The 10,982-nt window shown below is 36.7% G+C and overlaps 1 protein-coding gene across 4 annotated transcripts; it reads right to left on the bottom strand.

Moving 5' to 3' along the window:
- Positions 1-4,605: 4,605 nt before the first annotated feature.
- Positions 4,606-10,733, bottom strand: ML5 (MEI2-like protein 5). 4 transcript variants are annotated; one of them, XM_086584897.1, is made up of 14 exons: positions 10,341-10,733; positions 10,220-10,255; positions 9,876-9,914; positions 9,641-9,772; positions 9,081-9,541; positions 8,510-8,668; positions 8,300-8,416; positions 8,029-8,180; positions 7,259-7,350; positions 6,204-7,143; positions 6,022-6,106; positions 5,844-5,912; positions 5,390-5,563; positions 4,606-5,149 (listed from the first exon to the last, which is right to left on the bottom strand). In XM_086584897.1, exons 3-14 carry the CDS (start codon positions 9,904-9,906, stop codon positions 5,039-5,041), a joined length of 2,523 nt encoding a protein of 840 aa, XP_086441023.1. In that variant the 5' UTR covers positions 9,907-9,914; positions 10,220-10,255; positions 10,341-10,733; the 3' UTR covers positions 4,606-5,038. The 4 variants fall into 4 exon arrangements, with proteins under 4 accessions (XP_086441023.1, XP_086441020.1, XP_086441022.1 ...); XM_086584894.1 differs by having other exon boundaries at positions 4,606-5,158; positions 9,876-9,917; positions 10,341-10,661; XM_086584896.1 differs by having other exon boundaries at positions 9,876-9,917; positions 10,341-10,661.
- Between the last annotated feature and the right edge of the window lie 249 nt (positions 10,734-10,982).

Raw genomic sequence — 10,982 nt, 5'->3', positions numbered from 1 at the left:
TAAAAAATCAAATTATTTTATATATTATATTATTTTTATCCGGTTTTAGTTTCTTTTAAAGAATATGCTTTTAAACCCGCTTTTAAGCTTTTAAACCCGCTTTTTTATGCCCCTTAGATTTTACTTTTTTTTGTTTTTTGGAGACATTCCGTTTAAAACACAAGTCTAAGTTTTTTCAAATACACTATTTTAAACCCTATTGGTGACAATGACCCTCAGGGGAAGGCAAAGAATACTCCTCATACTGCTGCTACTAGTTCTGTTGTTGTAGATTCTAGATTTAAAGAAGTTTCCAAGTTTCCTGTTCAGGAACTGTCAGCATCCTCTCCCTTCTAAATCATCAGACAAGACAGAAACTCTTAAGGTGTATGTTAGGATAAGGCCAATTACAATTACTAGTGCTGTGAAGCCTAGCTCAAGGATGAAGGGACTTTAGCAACTAGGTAGATGAATAAAGTATTTGAAAGTTGTTTAGTTGTTAATGATTCACGATCTGTGACACTGTTCCTACCTCTTATCCTGGGAGGTAGTTGCCAAGAGGCTGTTAGCATCATTGCGGCGGCAATAATACCTTAAAGACAATGTGCAAGCACATGCCTCGATCAAACGATAAGTTTTTCGTTTTTGGAATCTTTGTCTTCCTATAACTCAAACTGCAAACCAATTTATAGTTGGTGCATTTTGATAATGTTTGAAGCTCTCATTAAATAGAGATCTCAATTTTAGTAAGTAATTATCGGTCTGGTTATTACGTAAGTTACGTTTACCATACTGATTTAAGTTGACAATACATATAAAGTTGGTTTTCCAAAAAAAAATTATGTCGGCCATTGATAAATTTGGAAAATGTGGGGGAATGGTAACTCCATTAGTAAAACTCATGGAGGAGAATTAAATTGTTGAATAATTCTCATTGAGGGAAATTAAGTTTTAATTTATTCTTCTTTGGTTTCCATAATTGTTGATAGGAACCGAATGTGGGGGTGTTTAACTCCATAATTGAGCATTGTTTGTAACGTTTAAATTTTTTAAATTTATGATGTGTGTCTAGTTTGTGTTTATGGCAGACTAGCAGGGACTATAATGCAAAGATTTCTGATTACAAGGGATCAAAATTCAAGTTAGTGTGGGCATGTTTTACTATATAGAAGAGGTGGTGAAATATAAATGTCAGAAACACATACGATGCATTACAAGCTAATAAAGGGGAGAAGTAGGATGATAAAGGCATCCTCAAATGTCTATCATTTCTATATGTATTTACTGTGAAATACATAGCCTAACTAGCAGCTATTTTGGCGCTAGAAATAATTCCAATAATGGAAAATCTCAAGATACCTAACACTGTGCGACAGTGGTTAATTGACTTTGTGAACTAAAAAATTTAAAACAGGTCCATTATCTAAAGAAATTGCTAGAGAGTTTATCTTTAGTACATCGAGGGGATGGGCATAAGTCTATTATTAAGACTAAACATATATGTTTAAATCACCGATAACTAACACCCAACCTTAGTGAATGGAGATCTCATGATCAAGATTCAATGAGAAAACAAGTTATCTGCGTGATTTGTGAGTACTACACCTAAAGTGAAAACTTTGTCCCCCTCTCTATGATGTAGTAGTACCTTCTATATCATTTAAAGAATGAGTTTATGACTCTTAACGTCTTATATAGTTGGTTTTTCCAGTGGGATGTAATAATACAGTACACTTCTTATAGAAGCACCTATGTGAGTGTGGAAGAGTGGTCATTTCCTATGAGAACTTAGGTTGGTTCTCTAGAGCACTCATGAAATCTGGGAAAACTCATGGCCAAAATGAGCACAACCGTGAGAACTCAACAATGGTTTTTGGGAGTTGTGTTGTGTTATCTTTGTCTTGGTTTGCATCAATGGTTGAACAGTTCAAGATGAAGTTCACTAGTCAGCTAGTAAACCCAATAGATATACACCAAAAAAGGTTCAAGTCAAACGACACCTTCAGCCTAGTCATAACTTCCTTTTGTACTCCAGATTTTTTTCTATAAGTTTTATTTCATTTTTGTAGGAGATTGTTAGATATTTTATAAAATTTGATTTGTTTTTAAAAAAAATAAACAATTTTATAAAAATATTTATTAGAATGAAATAATTACCTATATTTTGTAACTCCATATTTGTGTCTTAAAAGCAAACTAATTATGCTAATTATTATAAAGTCAACATACACCACTTATGGAGATATAGAGATAGTGGTTACAAATTTGTTTGTTAATGAGAGTTATGGTGATCTCTATATAAAGTAGAGAACCAACCATTAGCAAAATAGTGAGAAGAAACAAAATTACTTTTGTGAGTGTAGTTTTCTTCAACTTTTGTCTGGAGTACAAACCTAGAATTCTAAGTTCTCTTCACAATGCTAGTTGTAGAGAACTAATCGTTGTATCCTGGGAGGTAGTTGCCAAGAGGCTGTTAGCATCGTTGCGGTGGCAATAATACCTTCGATCAAACGATAAGTTTTTCGATTTTCCAATTCTATTTATTTATACTCTTTGTATATTTGAAATTAGATCTATTTGTTTTAGTTCCCTACTTGTCTAAAATGAGTCTAAAGCCAAAGAGGGGATGTTAACTTATTGATGAGAACTAGAATAAATTTCAAAGTGACCTGCTTTTCATCTTCACGAACCCTGAAATAGAAGTGTGTGAGTAGAGAAAAAAAATACGGAAATGTGTGATGAGAGAAAACACTTTTTTTTTTTTTTTTTTTTTTCTGGAGAGACCTTCATACAACTGAAAAGTGTTCACTTCAGTTGAGTTTATTACAAAGTACAAACGTGTGTAAAAACGCGTATGTAAACGGCCAACGGGGCAACGGCTGATGTCCTAATTTTTGGGCTCGACTCCAAGTATGTTCAACAGTGGGCTGCCGTAGGTGGTTAATTATTGCTGGTCTTGCTGGATTAAACGCATCGAGCCACCTATGTCTTTTTTCATAAAGCTTATATCGATTTTTGACGAGTTGTTTTAGATTTTAAGGCCTACATCAACATTCTCACAAGCCAACGAGTTTTCTTGCATTCTTAAGTTCAATCAACTTTAATTAACATTGTAAAACAGAGGCCTAGGTTTTGGTTAATTGCTTTTGAATCATTCCATGTCAATATGTGTCAGATGTATGGATTGATGGGCTGCAACTATATATTGGGTTTTTAGTGTACTAGATTTTAAGTTGAGGCACTTTTAAATGTCTGTGGCGACTTTGTGGTAGCAATTTAACTTGTGAGGTTTAGAGAAAATATATACAGGTAGGGTAATCAAAGCTTCCGGCTAATTGTTCTGTTTTTCCACCATGTGTGTGTAGGATGGTTCACCCAGGTCCACGACTCCCTTCTGAACTTGTCCAAGTCATGCCTCAGAGAGAATCAGAGCAATTGAACGAAATCCAAAAGGTGCATCAACATCCCAAATTGTGTACTGTTGTAACTATAGGCAACACTAAATTAAGGACAAACAAAAGGTGCATCAACATAGAAAGCAAATTGTCGGTGTGTACATGATGGCAGGCTAATACGGTCGTCTTAGGTTATTATTTTTTTTCTTGATCAACTACGTACAATTGAGGAGGTTCGTATGTTTTTGGGAATACGTACCTAGGGATTTATAGCAAGTATATTTAGCTTGATGCCTTTTAATTTTGCAGACATGCATAGCCTCACTCAAGTGATCATATTTTCCAAAACGGTTTGTAAGGCTTTTTATTGCCATAATAAACAAGTGGCTTTATAGAAAGAAAAATCAATCACTTTAGTATTTCTTGACCAATGTAGTGTTATTTTAGGCTGTATTATTTATAAAAGAGTAAAGAATAATATCACATTGAAGAAGAATTGAACGACACAAAAAAACACATCCGAAATCGAATTTGATTGGCTGGTTTAGAGAGAGGAGAGAGGGGAGAGAGAGAGTTTGAATCGTTACTGACTTCGCAAGTTTTTTTTGTGCGGGGTCATGTGCTTTAGTTTTATCCCTATCATATATATAGTGTAGAGATAAGAGAAGTGTGGTGTCGCAAAACCTGTCAGTCTGTCTATCTTATCATTTCAAGAGTGCTAATTAAAAGGTTTGCTACCTGAGTTACTTCCTGCAATTGACATCAAAAACCACTCCCATATTTACACACGTATATGTCCCTATTCAACAACGCACATTTCTTATCAGCGCATTACATGAAAACCGAAGTATCCTTTCACAACGTTCTGCTGAATGCTGATAACATCACTTACAAAAAGGTAACTAGAAACAGCTTTTCAATGATTTTTATGATCATTAGCCAGCTTTTCTCAAAGTTAGCACTTAGCAGTAGAATTGGTTATGCTATTAATCAAGCTCAGACGTCCTATATCTTGATCCTTGACGTGCCCTTGTATAGTGTATGTAAAGCTATAATTAAGGCAATGAAATAGAGTGCGAACTGAATTTTAAGGTTGGAAGGTTGCTCAAGCGCAATGGTACGTCCTTCAAACACCAACTTTAACAATAATCATATCATTGCCAACACTTGAAATAGAGTGCACACGGAAGAAAATAAATTTGATCTCAAACATCAAAAAGAATAAGGCAAGTGAGTTAAATGCACTGTCTAGTCAACATTAAATACAAATTTGTTTAAGTCTGACAGCATCCAAACACATTAACATTAAAGCAGGATCTCTTACCCTCCCCGCTATACAATTTCGATAAGTAGACCCATCCCTTAAACCTATTTTCAACACTCTCCAACACACATAATATACCCCATATAGCCATATAAACATGCACTAATATTTGCAAATAAACACATCCCCACTACTTCAACCTTCTCAGCTTTCTTGTAAAAAACCACAAAGCATCCATGAGTTAGTGGGCACCGCATATGATACAACATCTCACAACTATATCCCCGTTTCTCTGTCAACTCTTTTTCTCACAACCCCAATTTTATACACCCAAAATATCAAAACCGAAATCAGAAATTAGTCACCGATTCTTTACGATAGCGCGACTTGCTTGCAAAGTTTAGCTATGTGCATCTGAATTATTATTACTAGGGCTTTCTGGAGAATCCCCTGAATAAGAACCATCTGGCTGCCGCACAAGTATATTCAGATTGTTGGAGGGGAAAGGTTCCTGGATAATCTACAAGGACATGGGCACAATCAACACGCTTTCATCAAAATTCATTAAAACATCAGTATGGTGTTAAAATTTATTTTTATTTTTTTTAAAGGTAAAAAAAGATGGGTAGGATCCAATTCAGGGCTTGTGTACGGATTTCAAGCAAGTACGACATTCCATCAGTAACAAAAAAATAAAGAATTTCAACAGCTATGTTACCTGCTAGAATACCAACAAAAACAGATAAGTTACCTGATCACCAACCTCCTCCGAGTGGAAGAGAATTGGGCGACAACGCTTGTCTTCATTCATCAAGCTCGAATTCTGGAAGTGAGTAACAAGGGCTGCCTTACCCTGGATACGGGCATATGCCAGCGAAGCAACTTTCTCGCTATTGAACTTCTCCCATTTCTTCCCATTGAATGCCTGCGCAAGCAATATGAATTTGGTTCAGACCATCTAAGTTTTTACTTGGTCAAAAGTTTTACAAAGGTCTTTTATTTCACAACTATTTCTTTTCCCCTGTTTTTCTAATCAATAGATTTCAGTAATATGCGGGTTGCTAAACCTCAAAAGGAAATCTTATAAATCCCCGTCCAAGGAATAGGCCGTAATACACTAATACTATTCTTCTGCATTTGATGCTAGGTAATGAGGGGAAAAAAAGGTGACATCCTAAATCATCTCAAGACACTGGAAATGAGACCTGATAAAATGGAATTATGTGTGATGGAGAAACCATATTGATGAATGCATAACCCACGTTGCACTTATTCTGCACCCACAAAAAACAAAAACCTCAGTTGGAAACCAATCAGAAGAAAGTAGCCTCCAGAAAGAAAATAAATACCAAATAAAAGATACATGCATAAAAAGGAAGTTACCTTAAAATCAATTGGCAAGTACAGAAAATCGTAAGTCCCCCTGTGATTTTCATCAATTGCAGCCAACAGCATCTTTGATGTGTATCTGGATCAAAGATAAAAGGAGCAGACAAAAAATATAATTCAGTTTCTTCATCCCACAATTTTAGTTCAGCCACATAGAGATCAAAATTACATCATACTTGTTAGGAATGTTTTTTATCATCAGAGTAGTACGAGTATCTTCCCCGCTGACGATCTTATCCAAATCAAGCTGATACTGCTTCTTGCTATCTACTTGGCTCACACTGCTATCAACTCGCCGACTTCGTCCACGTTCAGCCAATGCCTCGATGCTGCTGGATGTCAGTCCAGAATAAGGACTGCCCCCAATGAACATAGGGCTCAACCTCTGGGAGGACAACATTCTGAAACCAAGAGAACCATTTTCAGGCATGTTTCCTGAATTAGCAACTCCAGCACCTAGAGCAGAACGAGCACCCATATTCCTCATCAAAGTCCCTTCATTACGGCTTGCACCTATGCTTCCATAACCAACAGGGCTCATGAAAGATGTTTCTGAAGACTCTGGGAAAAAGCCAAAGTGCCTTTCAAAAGGAACACCGGATGGAGCAGATCCGACATGATGGTGAGAAAAAGGAGTATGCTGATTAGAGTATGGAAATCCCTGACCCTGCCCATTTGATGTATAAGGGCGCCCAACAGATGGCGCTGGCCACGCAGAAGAATTAGTGTGCTCTGCGTAAGGAGTGGGACTTCCCCAGAGAAACTGGGGGCCAGACAATGTGCCTATCCCAGAAGTGTTTGAGGTAGATAAGCCAAAAGAAGATACTGTTCCAGGACTCCCACTCAAGCTTTGCTCTGGAAAAGAGTGTGAATGATGAAAAGCAGAACCATGTGGTGAACTCGTGCTGGTGAATATGTGGTCAGCATGGCTCATTCTTCCTTGTTCCTTACCAATTGGAGCAATCTTAACAGAGTTTGATAATTGAGGAGGCAAAATTGAAGCTAATCCAGGTAAATGGTTGTTGTTCATAGGGCTAATTGCTCTCAACCCAGGGGATTGACTCAGAGATTGCAAAGGACTATGCTCAACTGGGCTGCTAAATTGTGCCCAACTACCTGTCATCAGTGTGGCATTACACTTAGTTTGGGACAGACGCATCTATAACAGAAACAAGACTAGGATCCCGTAACCAAAAAGAGAAAATATGTTAACGCATCTATAAGTCTCTACCTGGAGGAGAACTGTCTATTGGTGAACCTACTTGATGCAGAAAGCTTCTGGTTTCATCTTGTTCCAGCTCCTGACTAAGTTGCTGCATCAAGCTGAAATGAACGGTATAATCATTAGCTTAAACTCATAGCTATTCGAAAGCTAATGTATTATCCAATTGATTCAGAAAGCTAATGTATTATCCAAGACTCCTACTAATTAAAAGTTCTCTCATGAAAACACAAACACAAACAGCCACTGAGTAAAAAATATATATTATCCTGTCTCTTTACTCATAGTCAAGCTTTTGTACATATCATCCAATAAATAAGTAAAGGATTTGTTGAGAAGGGATGGTGCTGAACTCAAATGAGCATGGGATTAGCAAGGAAGCATGGCTCGTGTTAAAGAAACATTAAGTAATACGGATTATGTAACATAGAAAACCATGAAAAATACTGGTGTAATCCACACGAAGCCAACAGCCCCACACAGACCATTCATAACACATACACTTGGTATATGTAATGTAAAGGGCATGCTATTGAGGTTACAACGCCTATTTTGACTGTTATATATGTACTTGTCTCTCCCTAAACCTCGCACAGAAACTATGCAGAATACAATCATAATCCAAAAAAAAAAAACCCAACCATAACTTTATATGCAAATGAGTTCATCAACATCAAGCAATAAGCACGAAACAAATTGTAACAAATTGCGAGCTCCACATACTTATCACAGTTAAACAGTTAAAAAAAAAAAGAGAATGAGTAAATTCATTTACATACTTCCGACGTGCTCCACCAGGACGACTGGGCTCGAGTTTTATGCGCTTCCCCGCTATGTCGCTTCTATTTAATGACCGAAGAGCAGCTTCTGCAGCTCTAACATCATAAAATTCAATAAATTTATGATGTCGCTTGTGTGGTGTCTCTCTGATCTGCATTTTATGCAACAAAGGAATACCCAAATGAACTCGAGCAAAACAAACTCCAATGGACAAACAATACTTGCGGAAAATACAAAACAAAAAAGAAATATTTTTGGGGAGGAAAACACCTCTTTGACTTCCCCATAAGCCCCAAATATTTGCCGGAGATCGTCATTCGAAACTGAGGGATCCAAATTAAAAACTACAAGAGTTCCTTGATTAATATCTTTGTCTGACGGGTTATCCTGGAATAAAAGCAAGAAGAAGGCGCATAAAGCAAGGGTTATACTATAAATGATGATGAAATCAGACTATAAAAGACTTTACATATCACAAACCTTTGGAATAGAAAAATGAATGTCAAGTTTTCTTCGGCGTAGGGGCTTATTCTGTAAAGCCCGCATAGCAGTCCGAGCAGCCCTGATGTCATAATAAGATATCATCACGAAACCCCTGTGTTTGCATGCAGTGTAAAGAGTCCTGATAGCTCCATATTGCTACAAACAAAAAAAAACATATGTGCACCACAGCAACTTGATAAATCTCATCAAGAGTTTGAGAAATAAGGATCTGTCCAGCTAAGCATAAGATATGTTAAGTTGCACAAGATATGGCTGAGCTATCCTAAACAGGACACAAGTTGGTACTGAAAGAATCTTCACATTCGAGAGGGTAGCAGGAAGAGAGTGAGATACAACTTGAAGCCGGTCTACTCTGATTCCCTCAGAACTGTAGTTCTTAGCTGTATAGGGTACATGACGAAATATACTGACGCATGTGTTTTTTTTAATTGAATAGGCATCTATAACTAAAGATTTATTGACGAAGTTAAAGGCAACTGGTAAGTGGACTGAATTCTACCAAAAGTACTTAACCAAGCTGAAATAAGAAAGGAATAAAGAAAATCACCTCAAATAGAGCTTTAAGCTCCGAATCCTCGACATTGCTATTGATATTCCGCACGAATAATGTCCTAGATGGATGCTCCCCATATGGATGCTCCCCTGCAACTGCTCCCACACCATTTGGGAAGCCGTACTGGCTGATCCCATTTCCACCAATACCATCAGATACATTGACCTTTGACATACCTAGACTTAAGCTCTCCTGAGTATCGAAGTCCAACTCCAGACCCCCTCCACTACCAAAAAGATCGTAATCATCCAAGTCCTCCAACTGACTAGGCAACCCACTCAAATCAAAATCGTCCATTATACCAGCTAAAAGTTCATCCTCATCATCAGGGAGAAGACTTCCAATTGCATGAGGACCAATATCTTCAAGAAAATGCTTGGCCTCCACATCTTCGTGAAGCTTGTTTGCACTAATTGAAGAGTCATCGGTAGATTGGCCACCAAATTCCGAATTCACTGTAAATATGAGAGTCAGACATAAAATTCATGCCGCTAAAGTAATCATCATCGTATTATAAAGTCTTTTGAAGAATATCCAGGAAAACTAGCACATACACTTTCCATGTGGAAAAACGGGCAAAGAGCTCGAAAACAAGCTAGCATCAGTTGATGTGTGATATGCATCCCTTAGTGGAATTCTCCATGCACCATTTCTCACTTTACTCACTGTTGGAATCTTGAACGGACCTATCAATCAACCATAAGAGTGACTAATCACAATAAGCTCTATAAATGAGTATGTCTAATACATACATAATCATTTCAAAAGATTGTGCACATTTCAAGGTACCTGAGAGTGAATCATTTAAAGACTTCTCCATTGCCTCCCCTTCTGTTATAAAACCAAAAATACTTAGAACTTAACTTGTTCTCTACTCTAGAAACCACAATCTAACTAGACCTTAGCTTAAAATAGCACTAAAACTACCATGACAGAAGATCGTGTCAACTTTTTTATAACATAAAGTGCTACCGAAACTTGACTAAAAATCAATACTATAGCTAGCTAGCCAGTTGGGTAACTTGAATACCAATTAATTAACCATTGCAATCAAAGAATATTTCAAGTCACCTCATAACTAAATATAAAAACAAGGGCAAGTCTATAAATGTCCAAGTATCCAGAGAACTCACCGGCGCAATTCCTCGGCGTTAAACTTAACTTAATACCTACAAAAAAAAAATCAAATAACTCAAATTATACTAAACAACTGAATAACCAAACTCAAAAAAGTAAAAAATAATCAATCTTTACCACGATCACACACAATTCCAACTGCCCAACAACGAAAACAAGCCCAAACTGAGAAAAAAAAACACCCCAAACACTCAATTCAACGATCACTAACTTTCCCCTAACTCAATTTCACTAAATTTCAATGAATTTAATCTCAAAATCTGTTCTTTTCAGCTATAAACCCTAGGGAAAAAAAAAGAGTTGAGTTGTATTGCAAAAGAAAAAAAAAGATTGTGTTTTTTTATTATTTAAGGAGTGAGAAATAAATAAAAGAAAGTTTAATTAGTTTACGTAAAGAAAATTGGTTTAGTTTTCTTCTACTCATCTACTTCCTGCACTGGCGCCGGAAATAGAGAGAAATAGAGAAATATGATTGGTGGAAATATAATAATTGGGAAAATGATTGTGATTGATTTGATGAGAAAAAAGTAATGCTATGTGGACAGAGAGAGAGAATTTTGATTAGATGGTTGGTAGGGCTAGTTTCTTTTTTTAGCTACCTACTTATTGGTTTGTGACAAGTGGCGGAGTGTCTATAATTTTATCTGATGGTTTTGGAACTATGACTTTTTTTACATGCTAAATCAATGATCGTAAGTTAGTGGGTCTGATTATTAGATCTGTTGTACAATTATTGGTGTTAGAGTTTCGAGTAGGCGC

Source organism: Coptis chinensis, chromosome 9, assembly GCF_015680905.1.
Source record: "Coptis chinensis isolate HL-2020 chromosome 9, ASM1568090v1, whole genome shotgun sequence".
NCBI classification, from domain to species: domain Eukaryota; kingdom Viridiplantae; phylum Streptophyta; class Magnoliopsida; order Ranunculales; family Ranunculaceae; genus Coptis; species Coptis chinensis.
The sequence above is the reverse complement of the archived record's forward strand: the minus strand, read 5'-3'. Positions and strand labels throughout refer to the sequence as shown.

What these genes read in the sequence shown, in the direction of transcription:
- ML5 (XM_086584894.1), bottom strand. Translation starts at nt 9,906, where the DNA reads ATGGAGAAGTCTTTAAATGATTCACTCTCAG. An exon ending in CTTATGGGGAAGTCAAAGAG is followed by an intron (nt 8,181 to 8,299) that starts GTGTTTTCCTCC and finishes CATAAAATGCAG; the next exon opens with ATCAGAGAGACACCACACAA. An exon ending in AATAGACAGTTCTCCTCCAG is followed by an intron (nt 7,144 to 7,258) that starts GTAGAGACTTAT and finishes CACTGATGACAG; the next exon opens with GTAGTTGGGCACAATTTAGC.